Source organism: Acomys russatus, chromosome 4 (assembly GCF_903995435.1).
Source record: "Acomys russatus chromosome 4, mAcoRus1.1, whole genome shotgun sequence".
NCBI classification, from domain to species: Eukaryota; Metazoa; Chordata; class Mammalia; order Rodentia; family Muridae; genus Acomys; species Acomys russatus.
In genome coordinates this window covers 318,048-341,583 of record NC_067140.1, presented here as the reverse complement: position 1 = coordinate 341,583, position 23,536 = coordinate 318,048, and the positions used below count along the sequence as shown (strand labels likewise).

At 46.4% G+C, this 23,536-nt stretch overlaps 1 protein-coding gene across 1 annotated transcript; it reads right to left on the bottom strand.

The window, feature by feature from the left end:
* Nucleotides 1–7,014: 7,014 nt before the first annotated feature.
* Nucleotides 7,015–13,898, bottom strand: Vsx1 (visual system homeobox 1). Its single transcript, XM_051143461.1, has 5 exons — nt 13,214–13,898; nt 11,109–11,211; nt 10,729–10,852; nt 9,063–9,240; nt 7,015–7,757 (listed from the first exon to the last, which is right to left on the bottom strand). Exons 1-5 carry the CDS (start codon nt 13,641–13,643, stop codon nt 7,465–7,467), a joined length of 1,128 nt encoding a protein of 375 aa, XP_050999418.1. The 5' UTR covers nt 13,644–13,898; the 3' UTR covers nt 7,015–7,464.
* Between the last annotated feature and the right edge of the window lie 9,638 nt (nt 13,899–23,536).

Below are 23,536 nucleotides of genomic sequence, written 5' to 3'. Positions count from 1 at the left end.
CAGGAGAGCTGCCACAATACAAGATGCACAGAGAAGACTCTCTCAAAACAATCCATGTGCACAGGACGATCCCCCAGAGGCAGATGGACAGTTCTGACCTCAAGGATTCTGACTCTGGAGAAGCAGGTGAAAGATCTGGTTTTGTATGTTCAAGACACATAGTTAATAAGGTTGGCTGGGGTGTATAAGACTTATTTAGTTAATAAGTAGGTTACGCCAAGAAGAGACTTGATACCCTATGAGCATATTACAGGGGGAGGTAATCCCCCTCAGGAAGAGTCATAGGGGAAGGGAAGAATGGGAAAATGGGAGGGAGGGAAGAATGGGAGGATACAAGGGATGGGATAAACACTGAGATGTAACAAGAATAAATTAATAAAAAAATTTTAAAAAATAAGTAGGTTACATTTTATGAATGTATAATTGGATTCACTTTAAAATGTAGTAAATTGAAACACATGGACTCTGAGGTTAAAAAACCAAAACTGAAGGGAAAGCTCCCATCAAGTGGCAGATAAGGATGGTGGGAAGAAAGAAAAAAAAATGTAGCTCAAGATGTGTGTAGAAGCTGCAAGTAGCTTGAGAAGGGCTGACATGGGGAAACCGTCAAGTTCTGCCTGAAAGCCACAGGGAAGAAGCATGCCCTGCTCTAATGTTCACCAGTTTCCTCATATACTGCACATTTCCGGTAACGAATTACTTCCAGGTCACTCAGGTAACTGTACCAGCATCCCCTGAAGACCAAGGAAGTCCCAGGGAAAAGTGGGCCACTACAGCAGTGGCTGGAGTGACAGATATTCCTAAACATATGACAGAAGGCTTAGGAATGTTCTAATCTGAAGCCATGTTCACTGATAAAGTGAATGAGGACACATGCCCGTTCACATGCGAGCACACATACATGCACATGTGCATACGTACATGCTCATGAGCATACACACACATGTGTATGCGCACAGTACTCCTTTGCAAAGTTGGATTTAACTGGTAATTTTTACTAACTCTTTGGACCTACAGGAACATTAAAATATTTCCCAGAATGCCTCACCCATCATCTTAGTCCCCTTTGCTCATGATTAAGTAACACTTTAGTCATTGTACAAAGCTGACAGTGTCGGGCAGGAAAGATGGCTTATCGGTACAAATGCCTGCCACTGAGCCCAATGACCTAGTGCAATCCCCAAGCCTCACATGGAGGAAGAAGAGAACCAACTTTGGAAAGTTGTCCTCTGACTTCCATATATATATATATATTTATGTATTGTGTGTGTGTGTGTAAAAAACAATTAAAGGTGGCATTGTATTGAAGAGGAAAACAAAGCGGCCGTGGTGTTCCTGATGAAAAGATACATAACTTTGTTTACACTGTGATAAAAATAGATCCACTGCACAACACAGTGACTATAGATAATAACCAATATCATGTCCTTGAAAGGATCCACTATCAGTTACTTCAGACTCAAGGAAGGAAGGAAGGAAGGAAGGAAGAGTGGGTTTGTTTTGGCTCACAATTTGAAGGTGCAGGCCATCATGGCAAGAAGGTGTGACAGCAGGAATGTGAGGCAGCGGGTCACATTTCGTCTACAGTCAGGAAGCAAAGAGAAGTCAATGCTGGTGTAAAGCCCACTTTCTCCTGTTTATTCAGTCTGGAACCCCAACCCATATTTAGTATGTGTCTTACCACTACAATTAACTCCTTCTAGAATCTCTTTCACAGACATGGCCAGAGGATTGCCTACCAGATAATCCAAGGTCTTGTCACATTGACAATATTAGCCACTATATGACCCAAAGTGAATTTTAGCCAGGCGTGGTGGTGCATAGCTTTAATCCCCAGCATTCGGGAGGCAGAGGCAGGCAGATTTCTGTGAGTTCAAGGCCAGCCTAGTCTACAAAAAGTTCCAGAACAGCCAGGGCTACACAGAGAAACCCTGTCTCAAAAAATACAACAACGACAAAAACAAAGTGGATTTTAACTCATCACTAACAAGCATGATAACCATTGGAAACAGAACTTACGTCACTTCCCTCCATGTGGACGATCCGCAGTGCACATACTTTGAAGCCTCATGCTGTATTAGGCTCAGATAATTTTATCTATTAAAACTTAACTAGTTAGGGTGGCTAAGTAGGTGCTGGGTAGTCGGCAGCACTTGATGCTCTTGCAGGACACCAGTTCAGTTCCTAGCACCTACATGACTCTTAACTCCAGTCCCAAGGGATCTGCTGTCCTCTTCTGGCCTCCAGGGCATTGCATGCATGTGCGTGTGGCCCACAGACATGCATGCAGACAAAAACATTCACAAAGAATGAAAAATAAAATTAGCAAATTCAAATTGAAAATAAGAATAAAGGAGGTATAATAGAGGGTCTTTGTTGGAATAGAGTGAAAGAGAAATCCTGAAATGTCAATATAAGATTGGACAAAATTGAGCTGGAGAGATGGCTCAGACGTTAAGAGCATTGACTGCTCTTCCAGAGGTCCCTGAGTTCAATTCCCAGCAACCACATAGTGGCTCACAACCATCTATAATGTAACATGATGCCCTCTTCTTGCCTGCAGATGTACATGTAGACCACTGTATAAATAATAAATTAATAAATAAATAAATCTTTAAAAAACAAAAACAAAAAAAGATTGAACAAAATCTGTGAAGGGTTGAAGGTGGGTGATGGCCACACATGGAAACTAAGACATTTCAAAGCCTGCTTGGAGAACAGGGATCAGAGATAAAACTTGGCTGGTGGTGTTGAGAGCGACTTGGAGGACTGGGTAGAAAAGAACAGACATTTTCTCTCATGCAAAAAGTGTGGCTTTAGGATGGTCATGGAGTCAGAGTGGTTGCGTGTTAACTGAAACTGCCGGCAGGTGGTGCCAGTGTGCCATTTGAAATAAACTGGGTCCTAAGGCTTTCACCCCTAGATAAATTTGTATGTGTGGTATGTTAACTTTTGGGGGGTCCTAGAAGTGGGATGATGTTAGGGTTAGAAATCCTCCTACATAGGATTTTTGTTTTGTATTTGGTTTGTTTTTGCCTTTTTTCTATGTCCAGGAGCAATTTCTATGCTATTTTTTTTAAAAAAAGAATGTTTTATTTAACTTTCAAGAATGTCCATGTGAATTCACCATCAACCCACAGACATATAAAATATAATATTTTATGGAGTCCTTGCTTAATGACCTTTCATATTTTGTACTTTTGTGGATTAAGTGTTAGCAATGTGCGTTTTCCCAGAAAATGTACCATTTGTAGATTTTTTTCCCTAATAAAAACCTTATGGGTTTGAATTTTATTATTTTGTTTTATTTTATGTATGTGAATATTTTGTCTGCATTCATGCCTGAGTATTTTGTGCATGACTAGTGCACACAGGCAGAAAGAGGGCAGTGCATCCCTCACAACTGGAGTTACAGGTGGCTGTGAGCTTTCATGTGGTCTCTCACAAGAGAATCAAGTGCTCTTAACCACTTAGCCATCTTTCCAGTTCAGTTTTGATGGCTTTTAAAGCAAATTAATGAACACATTGGTCATTTTCATTGTGCATAGTGGTTTTATTTTTATTTTTATTCTTATTTTAGGTTTTTCGAGAGAAGGTTTCTCTGTGTAACAGTCCTGGCTGTCCTGGACTTGCTTTTGTAGACCAGGTTGGCCTCGAATTCACAGCGATCCACCTGCCTCTGCCTCCCGAGTGCTGGGATTAAAGGCGTGCACCACCATGCCTGGCTCTAGTGATTTTATTTTATCTTTAATTTTTTGAAACAAGATCACATGGCCAGGCCTTTAATTCCAGCACTTGAGAGGAAGAGGCAGGTAGATCTCTCTGAGTTGGAGGCCAATCTGGTCTACATGGTAAGTTCTTGGACACCCAGGGCTACATAGAGAGATCCTGTCTTGATAAAAAGACAGAGACAAGACCTGAGTCTATAGCCAAGGCTAGCCTGAAATTTGAGATCTTCTGGTTCATCCTCCCAAATACTACTATGTAGGCTTTAAACTTTTTCAAACCTATTTTATTTGGGGTTCTTTTTGTTGTTGTTGGGGTTTTTTGTTTGTTTGTTTGTTTGTTTTGTTTTTCAAGACAGGGTCTCTCTGTTACCCTTGGCTGTCCTGGACTCACTTTGTAGACCAGGCTGGCCTTGAACTCACAGCGACCCACCTACCTCTGCCTCCCGAGTGCTGGGATTAAAGGCGTGCACCATCATGTTTCACTTCTCACACAATTTTTTTTTATTAATTTATTCTTGTTACATCTCAATGTCTCACACCATTTTTGATATCTCCTTTTCTTTATAATATTTCAGAGAAATTTGCCCATTGTTCATGTTTATGCAAAACTAGTTGTCTAATGTTATTTATTTCACTTTCATTGTACTTTAAACACCTTTATTTCTACTCGTATCTTTTTCCACGTCTGAGGGTTTTCTCACGCAGCGACATTTTGCCACCATCCCACACAGGTTTCACCATGATTCATTCAGCTAATACTTTACTACTCTATGAGTGTGATGCATTTAAGTTGCACGGTACGGCGTCACTTTTCCTGGGACTATGTGAACAAACTTCTCTTCACCCCAGACGGGGCATTGACAACAGACCCTGGAAACATCTTAGTGAACTGGGAGTTTACTGGGGTCACTTATAGGTACAAGGGTGACTCGCAGGCAGCTGCATAAGCAAAAAGCCTGCCACAACATGGGTACTGACTCAGAAACAGCATCTCTGGAGTCCCCTGTTAAAGGCGTTTTTATAAAACTGTGTTTGTTTCTCAGTTTCTCTTTTAACTCGGCTATCACACAGATAACTGAGACTCTATTATATTTATTTATAAAGCTTTACAGCACAATCTTGAGAAGTAGTAACTATTCTTAGCCTTCTAAGATAATCTGGCTTCCTCCCAGCACACGTCTGCGGGATACTTGCACTTTGTAGCTGTCCTTGCTCCAGCTCCTCTCCTGATGTCACCTGGACCTCTCCTCTCACTCAATCCCCCTCTTCCTCTTTTAATTCCTCATCCTCTTGTTGGTAGAAATCCAACCCTCTTCTCTCCCCCTGCTCAGCGTTTGGCATATCAGGGGGCGGTTGGGGGAGCAGTGTTTACACAACACTGAGACAGGAGGTTCTCAGAACAAGGACTGCAGCCAACTATGGGGAGAACCGAACCGTGTGAGTTACACAATAGCCTCCCTGTGTTCTGTGTGAGCAGACCCATCGAGCTGGGCAGGGGTGGGGGTGGGGTTCCCTGAAGCTACTGACAGTTTTCATAACACTAATTTTGTAACTTTTCTGAGTTTCTGGCATCTACTTATTTTCTTGAGCTTCCTATGTATGGGCCTCCTTCTGCCTCTAGGAGGAAATGTTTCTGTTCTGAGGAAATTCACAACTTACTGGCTCCCTTCCTCAAACTCAACTTTTGATTAAATTTAAAATGAAGGATATGAGCAAGCATCTGAGGGTAGGACATGACAAAAACGTGTGTGAAGGGGCTGGAGAGATGGCTCAGGAATTATGAATGTTTACTATTCTTTTTGTTTTTCCAGACAGGGTCTCTCTGTGTAGCCTTGGCTGTCCTGGACTCACTTTGTAGACCAGGCTGGCCTCAAACTCACAGCAGTCCGCCTGCCTCTGCCTCCCGAGTGCTGGGATTACAGGCGTGGGCCACCATGCCCGGCTACTTACTGCTCTTGTAGGGGACCAATGTTCAGTTTCCAGCACCCATATTAGCTCACAACAGCCTCTGACACGAACTCCCTCTGGCCTTGTGGGCTCTTGAACACACGCACATAAATTTAAAAATAATAAATCGTTTTTTTAAAAGAAAAATGTATGTGACCACCCCATCCACCCACCCCTGTTCTCATGAGGTAAGAGTCTAAATGAGTGTGGCTGGGGGCTCAGAGTGAGGGCTGCCGTCACTAGGGTGTCATCAAGGTTCAGTCCCTCGTTGCAGCCAGGGTCAGTAACAGCCAGAATAAATCAAAGTGAGAAGACTTAGTCATTACATAGTAAGAGGACCATAGTATTTAATTTTTACTACTCTTAAGGGACTAACATAGGATAAAAACAGACCAAAGGAAGAGACTGTCCATTTTCTTATCTAAAGAGATGGGAGGGGGTGTGGCCCAAGCTGGTGGATTCCTGGAACAATTTGCAGAGGAAACTGCCCCAAACAGATAATCCTTCTTCAGACTCTGAACTCCAAAAGGTGATTCAGCCATGGACCCTGTGCTAAGTTCTGCAGCCTGAAAGGGAACCTGTTGTGCATGCTCCCAGGCTGAAGAGGGACAGCAACGGAGAACCCATCTAAAGCCAGATACACCACACATTTATTTATTTATTTACTTTTGTTTTTCGAGACAGGGTCTCTCTGTGTAGCCTTGGCTGTCCTGGACTCGCTTTGTAGACCAGGCTGCCTCGAACTCAACAGTGATCCGCCTGTCTCTGCCTCCCGAGTGCTGGGATTAAAGGTGTGTGCTACTACACCCGGCGTCACACATTTATTTTTAAATAATAAATAAACTGCAAAGGAAGTACAGGAAAGGAAACATTCATGAATCCAAGTCACTAAAGTGCTTTCAAACATAAAATCAGAAACGAAGGTGGGTCTGACCTTCAGACAATCTCCAGATGTTTAACCATTGCTTAACCAAGGCTCCAGATGACTTCAGAAGAGGAGGGGAGTATGGCTTTCTTTGCTATTTATACATCGAATATTCAAGGTTCTATCAAGTGATTCAGAACATATAATTGCCACCTACCATGAAAAACCAAGTTAATAGAGCGTTCATTCATTCATTCATTCATTCATTCATTCATTTGTTTAGAAGCTTCTCCTAGGAATGTAAAACCTATAACCCCAGCTCTGGAGTGACTAAGGCAGGAGACCATGAAATTGGGAATAGCCTGAGGGGCACAGCAAGACCCTGACTCAACAAAACCAAATGTTCTAACTTAGTGACAAAGTCAGATGCCAGGTAGTAGTAACATCTCCCCAACACTCTCTCGCTCTTTGAGGTCCACCTCAAACTGGGATGGTCTTGAACATCTCTGATCTCGTCTCCACCTGCTGAGTATTAGATTATGGGAGTGTGCCACCATGTCTGGTCTATGTGGTGCCAGGGATTGAATCCAGGCCTTCATGTGTACTGTCAACTGAGCTACATGATACCGTGTCCCTAAAATTACCTTTGAACTTCAACTCCTCCCTGTTCAAAGTCTACAAAGAAGAAACGGGTGTTTAGACCAAGCCGACTGGTTCGAGAGGTTCCAGAACGTTCCCCACTCTGGAATCAAATGGACCTTCCCTACATCGTCATTCACGCGACAGCGTAGTGCTGCCTCTGATCCAGATGTTTCCGGAAGAAAATGTAACCCAAGGTGTTTGTCTTGGACCATTTGTGTCTCCTGGAAAAATGCACGTGAGAGATATGCTCACTTCTGACTTTCTGGGAGCAATCCGTCAGTCTCAGGAGGCTCCCTCCTTTGGGGGCTGGAGCACACGCAGCCCTGGGATATGAGGACATCTCTGAGCACTGGACCCCGGGGGCATTTTCTTTGTCTCCTGCCTGGAAGAGCTGGACAGGTCAATGGCCACTCCTTCCAAGCTATCCTCAGGGCTCAGGCTCGGTTCCTCCAGACCTCTCTCAGGCCCATCCTGACCCTCATTAGCACCTTCCTTGAGATGGTCAAAGACCCAGAGTCTTGCCAGCTTGTCTTCGCTTTCTGTCTTTCTCGTCTCTGTAGATTTTTTATGCATCCCTGGAATAAAAAGAGAAAACGACAAAATTGGTTTTGCTTTTGTGGGTTTTTAAAAAAGATTTATTTATTATTTATACAGTACGTATAACTGCATAACAGAAGATGGTTGTGAACAAACATGTGGTTGCTGGGATTTGAACTCAGGACCTTTGGAAGAACAGACAGTGCTCTTAACCTCTGAGCCATCTCTCCAGCCCCAGTTTTTGTGGTTTTTGAGACAGGGTCTATCTATGTAGTCCTGACTGTCCTAGATCTCGATATATATACCAGGCTGACCTGAAACACACAGAGATCCACCTGCTTCTCCCTCTGCGGTATTTGGATCAAAGATGTGTGCCTCCTAACCAGGCTCAAAAATATTTTTAAATTCAACAATTAAGTATATTTCTTCCTCCTCACTGTTCTTTTGCTCTCTTCTAATATTTTCTTTGTCAGAGTTCCTCTGGGGCCTAAAGGCAGCAGCAAGGTAGCTGACTCATTAGGGCTTGCAAAGTCCTATTTGTCAGCTGTCACTCCTGCCAAACTGCTGTGCTGGGTGACACAATGATTTCACGTTTGTTTAGATAACAAAATGACTCTAGTTCAAAGCTTTCTCGTGTGACTGCGGCCCCACAGACACCAGCAGGCACCCCTATTGGTGTGATTTCAGAGGACCGGGTTTGGCTGTCCACCCCCACTTCTCTCTAATCTCTTCAGTCCTCAGGCGAAGTCCAGACTGGATTAGCCATGGCATCTCCTGTTCTCAGCACAGCACCTGACAGAAAACTCTTTGTTGAACTTTCCCAACTTAAAATCCCACTGTGATCTACCTGGCTAATTCACTGGGAGTGATCATCTTGGGACCCAAGCCTGCAAACTCTGAATCCAAATAGCAGTAACAGGTAGCAGCCCAGCAAAGGGCTTGGCCTCACCCTCAGAAGCACTCTAGGGCACATTTGTTAAGTCATCACTGCACATAGAGTGAAATGCTTTGGATTTTCCGTGCCCTCCACGGCCCTATTAACCTCCCCACTCTAAACCACATGGCTTCTAAACTTTCTAGTAGTATTCACCACTTTGAAATATGTGTCACACACAATGCAAGTCTATCTGTCCACTCACATGTTTTGAGTACATGTTTACCAATGTGAACAGCCTAAGGGGATTTCCTCACACACTGCCTCCACAGTTCCAATGAAAGTTAAGGCTCGGAATTAAAGAGAAACTGAGAGTCCAAACTGGGCAAAACTGAGACCTCTTTGCTCTACAAATCAGAGGTGAGAATGCCCCCCACTCTCTGGACTTGCTCTCAGCCACCCAGCTTACCCAGAAGCCAGGGTGCGCAGGAGCCCTGTAAGCTGTCCGCAGAGTTGAGCACAGAGTCAGGCAGTGGGATGCAGTGACGCACCATGGCCCCATAGAGTCCGTACTCTGCCATCACGCTGCTGCCGCCCCAGCGTTTCTCTCGCTTACGCCATTTGGCCCTCCGGTTCTGGAACCAGACCTGGTTAGAGACAGAGGGAAAGCCAAGGAGCTCAAGGAAAGACACTATGAAAGCACGCGCTCCAGGACTCTGGGTCTACACAGGGTCCATCTCCACCCACAGGCCGGCAGGCCAGTGAGGCAGCACCCTCCAAACCTGCAAGGACTCAGCATCCTGGCGAAAACAAGGAATGAAAAGGATCCTTTGCTGCGGTGTGTAAAGGGGCCGCCACAGCATATCCTGGGTTTTCTGTTTAGAAAGTCCACAGGGGCAATGGCCCCTTCAAGTCTCAGATTGATGGATTGGGGCTCTCTCTCTTGAAGGAAAGTACATTAGTTTAAACAAGTGACAAGATATCCTGAAGTTTAGAGCAGCGAGCACTGGCAACTCTTCCAAGACACAGAAACAGCACAATGTGACCACCTACACAAGCTGTGTATGGTAATTTCTTTAAGAACTGAAGATGAGAGAGCTAAACATGTTTGCTAATACATCTTCACGCAGTTTCTAGTATAACATAAAAATATGTGATTTTTCCCCCCTCTGATATAGAGTTTTTCTGTGTAGCCTTGGTGCCCTGGACTCGATTTGTAGACCAAGCTGGCCTCAAATTCACAGAGATCCACCTGCCTCTGCCTCCCCAAGTGCTGAGATTACAGACATGCGCCATTGTGCCTGTCTAAGTGTGTGATTTATTTATTTATTTTGTTCTTTCTTTCTTTCTTTCCTTCTTTCTTTCTTTCTTGTTTGTTGTTTGTTTTTCCGAGACAGGGTTTCTCTATGTAGCCTTGGCTGTCCTGGACTCACTCTGTAGACCAGGCTGACCTCGGACTCACAGCGATCCACCTGCCTCTTCCTTCCGAGTGCTGGGATTAAAGGCATGTGCCACCATGCTCAGCTTATTTTGTTTTTGTTTTTCAAGACAGGGTTTCTCTGTGTAGCCCTGGCTGTTCTGGAACTCACTCTGTAGACCAGACTGGCTTTGAATTCATAGATCCACCTGCCTCTGGCTGTGCTAGGATTAAAGATGTGCCCTGCACCCAGCTTAAGTGAGTGATTTTTAAAACATTATTTTCATTGTGGCATATTATTAATTTTGTGCATGAGTGTGGAAATTGGTGTGCCACAGCACACACATGGAGGTTAGAGAACAATTTGCAAGTATTAGTGCTCTCCTATCGAGTGGGTCCCAGGGATCCAACTCAGGTGTAAGTAAGTCACTTTAGTGGCAGAAGCCTTAAGCTAGCAGGCCATCTTGATGGCCCACAATGGTGTGATATTTGAGGCTAGGCTACAGATAATGATAGAAGGAAAGAGAGAGAGAGAGAGAGAGAGAGAGAGAGAGAGAGAGAGAGAGAGAGATGAAGGCTAAAGAGAGCCTCATTCTCAGTTCTCGAGTGAGGAGGGCTGCACTGGGCTCTTCTGAGTGCCTGTGGGCTGCTCACTGTGTGCAGAAATGACAAGTTCTCTGCAGGATTTGGGGGAGAGAGAAAGGACACCACTGGGCACCTGTATTCGGTCTTCAGGGAGCTCTGTTTTCACGGCCAGCATTTCCCGCGCGTACACGTCAGGGTAGTGAGCCTCGCCAAATGCCTTCTCCAGCTCCTCTAGCTGATGAGCAGTGAAAACCGTCCTGCAGAGCCAGAAGAACACATGAGGAATGCCAGAAGGATAAAGCCCATTTACAAACTACAGAATCATGTCTTTAAAACTGTACAGATTTCCCTGTAGGCTCCGGAGAGTTACATGTCATCTTTGAAAATAGCTATATGTGGTTCTCACTGCCCACCAGTGGACCCTGGGCCTTCTGTACGTTCTTGGATGCTGTTCTCATAGACAGTAGTATGTCCATCTGAGGAGACACAGGCAAAGACAGCACGGACCCATACCTGTGCCTCCGCTTCTTCCTCTTGCCCAGGGTAGGGGACACCTTCAGGTCACTCTTTTCTTCAGATGGACTGTCTCCATCTGTTGGCGTAAGAAGACGACTCTCTGAAAATGTGAAAGTTTTAGCTATATTTTAGGCATTTTAATGTGAAGGTTAATGTTGTGTGTCTGTTAAGAATATACTTAGTGAGCCGGGTGTGGTGGCACACACCTTTAATCCCAGCACCTAGGAGGCAGAGGCAGGAGGATCACTGTGAGTTCGAGGCCAGCCTGGTCTACAAAGCGAGTCCAGGGCAGCCAAGGCTACATAAAGAAACCCTGTCTTGAAAAACCAAAACAAACAAACAAACAAACAAACAAAAAGAATGTACTTAGAGACATGCACAAGTAAAGATAGCAACTCCGGACACTGCCTACATTATTTCAATTATTTTTCATAAATAAAAAGACAAAGGTAGCTGGTATTATTGCCCTGCCAGGTCACACAGGTCAAGTTGCAGTGGTGAGGTTGAGATCCAAGTTTCACATTCTGGAAAACCCGTGCTAGCTGGTTGCTTCCTGCCTTTCCTAACCAGAGTTCCACAGCTGATGGATCAACCTGCTCCAGCTGCCTCCCCTTACCCTTCATGTCCGTGCAGACCTTTCCGAGAGGCAGGATTTTGACCTCAGAATCTTTGTCAGAACTCACCCCGCCCTGATGCACCATCCTAGAGACGTGGTCCAGGAAGCTTATGCATCCATGACGCATATGTCCAGCGATGTATAGATTCCCCTGGTAACACTACCATTCAACTATTTGGTTCTCTACCCGTATTGAACATACAAAAACAAAAGATCTCAGAGTAAGGAGAGCTGGAAGCCAAACTATTATCAGATTTATCATTCAAAAGTAGAATTGCCCCCACCTCTGATATTTTTTAAATGAGTAAAGACAAAAGCAATGAAAGAATGCCAGTTTTGTTTCTGTAACAATGATATCACCACAAAATGGCATACTTGGATTATAACATTCTATGTGTAGAGTGTCCTGAAACCTTTGGATACGTAGAGTGAAGACATGGCTACTGAGACTTGCAGCAGATATGAAATACTCCGTGAGTCTGGGAGACTTAATGTCCCCCAAAGTAAAATAGCTTTATATTGATTTATGGAAACGGTAATAGTAGCATATATCAGGTTTATAACCTAGTATTTAAATGAATGCCAACTATTTCTTTTCTGTTCTTTTTTTTTTTTCTTTTAAGGCGACAGAATTTCTCACCAGTCATACGATGCTGTTTCTGCAGGAAATGCCCTGGCAGAAGAAAATTCGCTTGCATTTTACCTTTCCTTTTATTAATATTCGGAGAAGAAAGAAGCCATCCCATGAAGACAGCTGTTTGGGTTTTAATGATACAACAAATAGAGAGTTTCATTTCATCCTGCTAAGATAAATTAGTTCCCGCTGAGAGCCCAGCCCAGGGCCACATCTCTTACCAGACTCCACTCGGGCATCCTAGCCAGATGCTCTTGCAGAACAGAGTTTCTTTGGATCCGCTTTTGTTTGTTTGTTTTTGCATAACTCTCTCCCCTCGGTCTCACACCCCCAACCTCTCAGTTTCTTGCCCTGTGGAGTGGAATGTCTTTGCTTCCTTCTTTTTCTTCATAATCCACCAAGACACCAACCCACCCACCGCCCCAGAGAGACCTGGGACTCCCTTCTCAACACCGGAGAGGCCAAGTTCTAGTTTACCGCCCAGACCTCTTAAACTACCCAGTTAGTTCTGTCGATCCGGCTTTAGGAATACAAGACGGAACCCAGTCTACTCGATCTCTCGGCACCCAAAGACCTTAACCTAAGCGCTCAGAGAGAGGGACCGGCGGTTTGGTCACAGGATCCATCGGAACCCTTGGTGGCCGTCCCCACCGCCTGCGGGAATAGGACTAGGGAAGAGAAGCTGGGGTTTAGAAACCAGCAATGGCAGAAGGTTCAGTGGATCTGTCGGGACGGAAACCTTTCTGGGATCCCAGCCTTCCGAGGTCTGGGGAGTCTGGAAGGGCGACCAAGCGTTACCCAGGTGCTTCTGGACCTTCCAAGGATTGGGGGCGGGAAGCGTTGACTAATTACCCGACGTGGAGACACTCTCGCTGCGCTGCTGGCCGGCGAGCACAGGCGGCGGGCGGGCGCGGGTCTGGGCGGCCGCAAGCTCTGGTCCCGCGGGCGGCAGAAGCCGCAGATCGGCGAGGAGCAAGCAGCGCGCCCGAGCAGCAGCCGCAGACGGGGGCTGCGCCCCGAAGCCGCAGAGGAGACCCAGCCCCAGCGGGAAAGCCCCGCGTGGGGAGCAAGAGCCGCAGAGTGCCGGCCGGGGCTCCGCGGCCTCTGCTGAAGCTTCACAGCTGGATCCTAGCCCCGGCCCCGCCGGAGTCGGCAGGTCAGCCTCCAGTCCCAGCAGGTCGTTGATGGCGAAGCTTCGAGGGCGAGAGCCGGTGGGAGGACAGCCTGGCGCCAAGGCTCTACTCCTGGAGCGTCCATCTGAAAGCGCGTCCCGTCCAGTCATGCTTCTTAGCCCTTCAGACCAGAAGAGGGGAGTTGAGTCCTTCCTGGTCACCTGTGCAGAGTAGGCTAGTTTAGGAGACCCCTTTTATGCTGGAGAGGCTGTCAGTGAGACCTAGCCGGCCTAGAAGATGCCAATCAGCAGGGAGCAGACGCATCCAGGCTCCCACCAGTGAGCCTCAGACGCCACCAGCTCCCCTCCCCTGAGTCGTTTGCTGGCCTCCCAGCCGCGGACCTCCTAGTCACCTCTTTTCTATCTCCAGATGTCCCTTACCCACCCCCACCCCCCATTCTCTGGAAGGAGAGGAAAAGTGAGCAACGTGGGCTGTGTTGTCTGTCCGCCCCTATGAACCCCACAAGTGCCACATCTTGATGGGTCTCCCTTCTGGACACCCTTGGCCTTCCAAAACCTTCTCACATGCCCAACTGTCCTGTAAGATCTAGGCCGGTTCCGAACCACCTTCCCCTCATTACCATCCAAACCAGCGCCCAGTCTGAAAATTCCTGGAGGAAAGAAGTTGCCATTTTGTGTTTAAGCCACCTCCAGTCACTCCCTCCAGCCAACCCCCACCGCCCTTGCTAAATCTTTAAGGGCTGGCAATAATAAAATGCGACATGTTCGCAAATTTAGAGGAGTTACGAAAGGGGCAGAAGAGCGGAGGAGAGGCAGATGTGAACTAGGAGGGCTAAAACCATGGGCAGGCTTAACAAAAATACACATAGTCCAGTGAAATTTTAATTTCACGTAAGCAATGGACATTGTTTTAATATACTGGTGTAGCAGTATTCGATTCAGCAATCCTAAATGGGGTCGGGGCGTGGAATAAACAGGACATTTATTGGGGCTCCTCACTGAGACTAACAAATTACTAGCCCACTTTATAATTATTCAAAGACAACCTGATTGGCACGCGGGGATTTTGTATTTGTTGAAATTGGAGGAAATTAAAGCCTGTGGCTGGGAGCTGGAGAAATGTCTCAGCAGTTAAGAGCACCAACTGCTCTTCCAGTGGACCCGGGGTTCAATTCCCAGCACCCACAGAGCGGCTCACAATTGTCTGTAACTCCAGTTGGCAGAAGACGCAGCACCCGACAGACATAAAGGCGAAACGCCAATGCACATAAAGTAAAAATAAATAAATTTTGAGGAAAAAAAATCGTGGTCAAGCCACTCTGTCTCAATCTCCAGCCCAGGAACTCATCCTCTTTTAGGACCCTGCTTTCTTGTGTTTCTCAAAATCTCCTGGTCTCCAAACCCCGCCAGCTGTGGAGACCTACAGGGACGTGGCTCCGTGGCTCGGCTCCCTCTACCTGGGACAGGGTCAGAGCCCTGGCAGGGCGTGTCTCCTTTGCTGTCTTCTCTGTTTGAGGGGCGCCACCACTAAGCCAGAGGATTAAACAAGGGTCTCTAAGAAAGACAACAAGAGGCTGCGCATTAACTTTTCATTATTAAAGGAAGACCCAAATCTCCCCTCCAAGCTGTTCTGCCGGATTAGCAAACCAGTAACTTTTCTTCAGGATAATTGTTTGTTGAATCTTTGAATTGCTCGAGGGAGAGGTGAGTGGGTGGGGTGGGAGTCCTTTTCAGCTCTGCCTGGAATGTTGCCCAAACCTTGCCAACTAACGGCTGTGATCCTTTGTAAATCTGAACATGGCTCGTGGGCTCGCAGGCTCGCAGTTAAGAAAGACCCTCAGAAGTGCATTCTTTTGTAGTCTGTTGCCTGGGTAGGTGATTTAGCCAGGGATCACCTGCAAGTACAAGAGACACCAGAGACCTTGCACAGGCCTGCAGCCAAGGTCCAGATCTCAGAGGTCACCCAAGGCTCACCTCTCCTAGGTTCTGCCTTAAGAGGTGGAGGGTCACACAGATGACAAACTCTCCACACCCCAAGTCTGAGATACAAATCAACCAAGAGGTTGAGGATGGCAGGAGTGCCTGGCCTCAGCTGGTGGGGACAGTCCAGGGCAGATCTGTTTCCAACCCCCTGGGGAAGATCTTACCAAATCCATTTTGTGGATGAGAAGTCACTCAAATCAACATGTCTCGAGGAACACGGAGTGAAAAAAAAGGGAAAGTGAGGCAGAGCCTGACTGAGGAAGGAGATGGCTGGGTTAGGGTAGGGCTCTGAGGGCTTAAGGGGCCCTGCTATTCCCAAACATAAGCCTAAGTCCCTGCTGTCCAACTGGCAGGATGGGTGAAGCCTGCAGGGACTCTGGCAAGAGAGCTGCATCTTTAGGCACCTTTCTGGTAAGGGAAAGTGATGTCAAAGTATCCTCTGGTGGGGCCTCAGGGATGGGAAAGATGTGCAGCTGAGGCGTGGGGGCGGCAGCAGAGAGGACGGGAGGCAGCTGTGAACTAGGAGGGCTAAAACCGTGGGCAGGCTTAACAAAAATATGCAGTCCAGGAGGAGGACAGGCAGGTTTCTCCACCAAACCAGACTACCTAAGGAGCCCAGAACTCACCTAGTGGAAGGAGAGAACCCACCCTCTCAAGCTACCTTCAGTTTTCACAAGCATACTCCCAGCAAACATGAGCTCCTCTACCACACACAATAAGTAAGGGGGAGCTGACTGGCTTTCATGGTCCCCTTTCTACTATGGAACACTGTGCCTCTGCACCCCCCCTCCACCTCACCCCTGCCCCCCCCCCATTGCTGCAGCAAGTCCAATACCTTGCACCAGGGGATGGAGACCCAGGAGCAGGAGAGAGGGAAGTGCTTCAGAGTCCTTGAACACTTCCATTGTGTTAAGAGACTAACGGGGGGGCTGGAGCTGGATCTGTCTCTGAGACCACCCAACTGTATGTCCACCCCACCCCCAGGCAGATAAAGACACTGTCTTGGAGGTTTGCACCTCCTCTCGCCATGTGCAGATCTAGGGGACAGTGTCTGCTGCCTCTGCCACCCTCTATGGAACCCTAAATCCATTAAGGAGTTCAGATCTTCATCATCCAGGATTATCTGGGATTTAACTAATCAAAGTTTCTCCTCTCATTATTTTCAGGGAAGGTTTCAAGACCTGTCTGTTGCCAACCACAAATGTGCCAGGCCACCACTTCTCCAGCTGGTCCAGTTTAGGTGCACCGCAGCCTTTCACAGAACCAGGCTGGGGCTTGTCCAACTGGGGCCAGTCCACAGAGACTGCTCTTCATCTTTTTTCAGAACTGCTGCTAGCCTGGCTGGCTACATAAAGTCTCACAGTTGCTTTTCTGCCCCCTTGTTAAATGTTATTAGAGCCCCGTATATTGGTTCATGCCTGTAACTCCAGTACTTAGGATGCTGAGACAGGAAAATCTCCACTCACTGGAGGCCAGCAGGTCACCTGTGCTGCAGAGTAAAAAAAAAAAAAACTATCTCCAAACAAAACCAATCAAACAACAACAACAAGAAAATTGTAGGGGAGCTGTTTTTCTGTTCCTACCCCTTTCCTTGGCCAGCCTGCCTGTCTTCCTAGTTTCCCACGCCCACCCCTAGCTGCACATCTTTTCCTGGAGATTCTATTGACCCCGAATCCACCTTGCCAGCTAGCCACATGTGACAGGAATTAGCAGGTCTTGAAAAACCCTGGATCACAGAACAACGGAAGTAAATTATGCACGCTCACTTCCACCACAAACATGTACAGTGCACTCTACTCTGCACTGCAAGGTCCTGGTAGGACTCTCCCCAGTACTCACCAGTCTTCGCTCATGATTGCACTCCACATTGCTTCCTCCTTCCCAGATCGCTGGTGCCCACTCAGACTCCTTCCATGAACCCTTGCCCTAGGCCAGATCCTGATCCTGCTGTAAATATGGATTGCTAACCGGTCACCCTGACCACTGGTAGGCAGAAACTCTACAAGCCCAGAACACACTGGGTCTCAGCAACGGTCTACTAAGAATATGACCAAGACAATTGCAGTGTCTGTCCCCATCCCCTCCCCATTCGTGAATCACATAGTGACAACTTTGCCCGGTTCCTTCTTCCGCTTCTCTGACACCCCTCTCTCCTAAGATCCTACCCTCGACGGATCCGTACCCTAGACATTGTCTCCAGCTTTGCATCCAAGGACCCAATCTTCAAGCACTTCCTTGTCCTGTCTTGCTTCCTCATAGTGTTCCATGAAGTCATCTCTAGATTGATTTCTCCCAGACTGAAAATCCACACCTGAGCATCCCTCTCCTACATGCAGGAGCCCACAGCACAGTACCATCTCCCCAAGAAGACCTTTCAGATTTGTGTCCAGCCTGCGTCATGCTCTTGAAGCCAGCCTCTATTTTACAGGTGTTAGAGAAGTGCTGAGAGGCCAGGGGAAGCTGTATTCAGCGTCCTCCCTCCAGCCCACCTCTCCCCAACTCCTCATTCCTCCTACTCAGGACCCTACAGCATCCTGAAGCTGCTCTGCACCATCCCTCCAGCGTGGTCTCCCTCCAGTTCCTAACAGTAGCTGACATCGTATCAGAGCAATCACAGGTCTTGACCCTGGTTCTGTGGATAGATAGTATGACTGAGCAGATTTTCTGGCGAGGCAACAAAGATTTAGAGTAGTGGCCTAACTAGTTGAATTGCTCAGAGGCGGGGTTTGAACCCAAACAGTAAGAACTCAAAGCTTGACCACTAGCAACCTCGCTTCCCTCTTCAAATCCTCTCAGAGCAGGTAGCCTCCCTCCCAGCCCATGGTCACACTTTGAATCAAGGCCAATCTTTGCCCTGTAGCATGGGATACGGTTTCCGTGGACAGCCTCTCAATATGCAAACAGGTTGGGCCATTGCAAAATGCAGGGGGCAGATGCTTCTTCATTCCAGACCACTCCTTAACCCTCTACCTGGAAACTATCTGGCTTCCTTTTCCCAATGAACCATTTCACAAAATCTCTGCCTGTGGCTCTTCTTTAGGGGAACCCAGATCCAGAGAGTCCACAAAAACTCTCCGGTGCTGAGCTGCTAGGGCCATGAGTGCCTGTATTCTACAGCTATTTCCTCTGAATTGAAACTGAGGAAGCTTACAAGGCACAGGAAGCTCATGAAACCTACAGGGAGCAGGAAGCTCAGAAAGATACAACCTTTGTAAGGTGGATGCACCTTCATGAGTCATCACCCACTCTGGATGGTCTTTGTTTTAAAGCAACGTGGCTGCTTTGCCATTATCTATCCTTTGTAAGCAACCTCTGACCATATTCTTATAAGCAGCCACCGCAAACTCTTTGGTTTACCAAGCTAGACTTTGGTAGAACTCTTCTCTTCGGTGGGTAGTCACTTCCATTTATTCACATCTTCACAGAAATAGTAATGAAACAACCTGGCACAGAGCGACTGCGCCCTGGGTAGATTGCTATGGACTGTGGACTGCTTGCTACCTGATCTGGTTTCTTTGAAGTTTCTTTTCAGTTATTTTTCTGGTCCTCAAGGAAACTTCACACCAAATCCTGAGCCCAAGACTTCCAAAGGTCTGAGACATCTGTGAGCATTGCTTCCAGTGTTGTGTGGTATACCAAGTACTCAGGAAGGAAGAAAGCAACAAACAAACAACAACAAACACCCAAAAGAACTCTCTACAGACAAGCTTTGGGGTAAGTTCCCCAACTTCAGAGGTAGGTCACTGGGTGTCCTCACTGGTACTCTTCATTTTGACTCTGAGTGACCATCTGAGATTCTGTTTTTGTCTAGGTTGAAGTTTTATTTATAAAGGTCATGAAGATGGCAGCCAAGCCCAGGTGGGTTCAGAGAGTGGTGGAAGTCAGACGTTGGCTGGATTAACAGACAGGAGACCTCTGGGTAGACAGACACTAGATGTCCATTCATCAGTCCAAGCAAAGGACAGCAGTGTGCAGATTCCCAGCACTCCATTTAGCCAGACAGACCCAAATCAACTACAGAAACCCTCCTTAGTGAGTAGAGCAAAAAGAAAGGAGAGATGTGACCATGGTAGACCATAGCCCTTCCTGATCATAGCAAACACGCTACGTTCTCAGAAGAGCTCCCCAAAGAGGGGAAATAGCATCCCACCTTCTATTCCCACAGCCATAGTTCTAGCCAAGCCTCTACATGCCTGAGCGGAAAGTGTTCTGTGCTGTGGCCTTGGTCCTATGGCCCAAGAACACACTTTTTTGTTACACACTTTTGGGACTTCTTTGTTGCTCCTCATCCTGATATTTCCTATTTTTTATTGCTTTAAAAAACCATCAGATTTGGGGCTAGAGAGAGAACTCATCCATTAAGAGTCTGTACTATTTTTACAAAGGACCTGAATTCAGTTCCCAACACCCATGTCATATAAACAACAACGTCCTATAGCTCTAGCACTAGGGTATCCAATGCCCTTGGCCTCCTCAGACCTCAGCATTTACACACCACACATAGAGAGAGGGTGGAACAAGGGAAGGGAGAGAGGGAGAAAGAGGGAGATTAAAAAAAAAAAAATCAGCCAATGAGTGGCGGTACACGCTTTTAATCCCTGCACTCCAGAGGCAGAGGTAGGCAGATCTCTGTTCGTCTGAAGCCAGCTTAGTCTACAGAGCAAGTACCAGGACAGCCAAGGCTACACAGAGAACCCCTGTCTTGGGAAAAACAAAACAACAACAAAAACAAAACAAAAAAAACACCCCCCACATAAAAAAACAAAAACAAAAGGATGATGCCTGAGAAACAGCAGGCATACACACACACAAACATACAAAGAAGATTACATGGGAAATTTCCAAGATAGGCTATATTCTGGATTGTAAAACATATTTTTTTAAAGGTTTATTTATTTATAATGCATACAGTGTACACCTGCAGGTCAGAAGAGGGCACCAGATCTCATTCTAGATGGTTGTGAGCCACCATGTGGTTGCTGGGAATTGAACTCAGGACCTCTGGAAGAGCAGACAGTGCTCTTAACCTCTGGGACATCTCTCCAGCCCTGTAAAACATATTCTAACAAATTTAAAAGAATAGAAGTCATACAAAGGACCACCTATACTACATCCAAAGAATTCTGTATCTACAGAGATCCTTGCTCACCTATGTTCACTGCTTTTGTTTTTGTTTTTGTTTTTGGAGACAGAATTTCTCTGTGTAGCCTTGGCTGTCCTGGACTTGCTTTTTGTAGACCAGGCTGGCCTTGAACTCACAGTGATCTGCCTGCCTCTGCTTCCTGAGTGCTCCAATTCAAAAAAAACACCCGGCTGTTCATTGCTTCTTTACACACAATTATGACAGTGAAAATGTGTCGCATATACATAATAGAATGTTATTCGGCAGTAAATAAAAATGAAATCATAGGGCTGGAGAGATGGCTCAGAGGTTAAGAGCACCATCTACTCTTCCAAAGGTCTCAAGTTCAGTTCCCAGCAACCACATGGTGCCTCATAACTATCTGCAATGTGATCCAGTGCCTTCTTGTAGCAGGCAGGCATACATGCAGGCAGTATACTGTGTAAATAATAAATAAATATTTACCCCCCCGCCCAAAATAAGAAATTGTAAAATCTGTAGGTAAATGGATGGAATTGGAAAAAAACAAAAACAAAACCAAAACAAAACTTAGTGAAGTACTTCAGACCCAGAAAACCAAATAACAAATGTCAAATATTCTCTCTCATATATAAATCCTAACTTTCAATCTTTTAGCTTTGTGTCTTTAAATTGAAGTGCCTGTAGAAGCCATGAAACTTTAAAAAAAAAAAAAAAGGCCACGGCAGATGGGGTGATAAGGAAAGGAGCATAGAAGAAACAGATTGGAGATGGAGGAAGGGAGTAATTGGGGGATTTGATGGAGGAAGGGAGTAATTGGGGGATTTGAGGGTAGAGCAGAATCAAAGGTAAGGAGGCACTAACATTAACTGGGTTTGGAAACCCACATAGAAAGCTATTATCTATTCTATGAAAGAGGCAGAATGACACAATGAGGACAAACTACAAACTTGGAGACAATATCTACAAAACACGGGTCTGTTTTAAAATTTTGCATCTAGGGCTGGAGAGATGGCTCAGAGGTTAAGAGCACTGTCTGCTCTTCCAGAGGTCCTGAGTTCAATTCCCAGCAACCACATGGTGGCTCACAACTATCTTTAATGAGATCTGGTGCCCTCTTTTGGTGTGTGGGCATACATGAAGGCAGAACACTGTATACATAATAAATAAAAAAATTTTAAAACCTTGCATCTAATATATAGAAAGAACATTTAAACAGCTGGGCACAGTGGCGCACACCTTTAATCCCAGCACTCGGGAGGCAGAGACAGGTGGATCAATGTGAGTTCAAGGCCAGCCTGGTCTACAAGGTGAGTCCAGGACATTGTACAGTTGTCCAGGCTCGGTCTCTATAATCCAGTGAACCCCTAAACTGTGGGCTTGACTAATAACAAATGGTTCAATGTAGATTTATTGATCATTGTGAATACACAAAATTTTGCAAGACATTAATGACAGGCGGTCTGAGGGGGGGCTTAGGGTATGTATATGGGAACTCTCTGTACTTTCTGTTCACTTCCTTAAAATAAAAAGACCAAGTGTGGTTCCCAAGGCTGCCAAGGACCACAAGGAAGAGCCTGCTCTCAGTTCCTCTCACCACCCTGGTTTTCACCTTCATTTTTGGCCCTGGAAATTCCCTTTAAATGTTGCGAGATAAATGGTGACTTTAAAAAGCATGTTTACCCAGCAGTTCTAGGGTGGTTCCGTTTAATCCGTTCACAATTAGCTTGAAAATGGAGAGCAAGGAGCTGGAGATGGTTTATATAGTACTTGACTTGCAGGCCTGAGCCTCTGGCTTCCATGTCCAGTGTTGCGTAAAACAGACATAGAAGCACACTTTGTATTCTCGGCACTCTGGGGTTGCAGGTGAAGGTCAGGAACACATAGTCATTCTTGGCTATAGAGTTAGAAACCAGCCTGTGCTATGTGAGACCTTGTCTGAAAAAAGAAAAAAAGTAAAACAAGTAATTTCATTCACATAAGATTGTTTGGAAGTGTCAGGACCAACAGGAAGTGATCTATGCAGAAGGAAATTAGATCCCAGGATAGGACAGCAATGTGATGCATGGGGCAATGGGGTACAGCTAGGCCTGCAGAAATCTGTGTTGAGAATCTTCTCCCTGTAGCTCTAGCTCTGGGTGCTCCAGTTCTTCTCCACCACAGAGCACCCTCCGTGCCCAGGTACCAGGCTCTGGAGGGAAGAAGCATCTGGGGCAAGTCATACTACGTATTGCAAGCACTGAGCATACTGTATCCACTCATCTCTTCGGGGGCTCCTGTTTGCTGTAGGGTGTGATGAAACTATGGTAAAGGAAGCAGGCAAATTGGTTCCGAGCTGTGCAGGTATCAGCCACAATCTCCAGCGACAACAACCAGAGTGCAGTGAGAAATGTGCGGAGGAATGTGGGAAGCAGAATGGAAGGAAGGGTGGGTGGGTGCGCTGCCTGAAAAAGTAGAGGCTCTGGGACCAGTCTAAGTGTAGAGCCTGAAGTGGGCAGACTGGACCAGTCCTGAACTGATCATCTCTGACCTGGCTTTCCTCTCAGAGATGCCTCTAGATGTTGGGGCAAAGGGCATTTCAGTCAACAGTTCTACAAAGATACTCAGAGAGAGGGACCATCTCCTCAAAGAGAACAGAGAGAGAGAGGACACTCGTGGGCTAGCTAGCACTAAAGAGATCAGAGAGAGAGGAGGGGGACTGGTGGACTAGCTAGCACTAAAGAGATCAGAGAGAGGGGAGGAGGACTGGTGGGCTAGCTAGCACTAAAGAGATGAGAGAGAGAGAGAGAGAGAGAGAGAGAGAGAGAGAGAGAGAGAGAGAGAGAAGGACTGGTGGGCTAGCTAGCACTAAAGAGATCAGAGAGAGCGGAGGAGGACTGGTGGGCTAGCTAGCACAGAAGGCAGGCAGGGATCTTGGGTGCTGCCAGGGGCAGGGCTTAAGCATGAGAAGGAATGCATT

Excerpts from the sequence above, each read along its gene's own strand:
- Vsx1 (XM_051143461.1), bottom strand. The coding sequence starts at position 13,643 with ATGACTGGACGGGACGCGCTTTCAGATGGACGCTCCAGGAGTAGAGCC. Across the intron at positions 11,212-13,213 it reads CGAGAGTGTCTCCACGTCGG|AGAGTCGTCTTCTTACGCCA; the intron begins GTAATTAGTCAA and ends TCACATTTTCAG. Across the intron at positions 10,853-11,108 it reads AGGAAGAAGCGGAGGCACAG|GACGGTTTTCACTGCTCATC; the intron begins GTATGGGTCCGT and ends CTGGCTCTGCAG.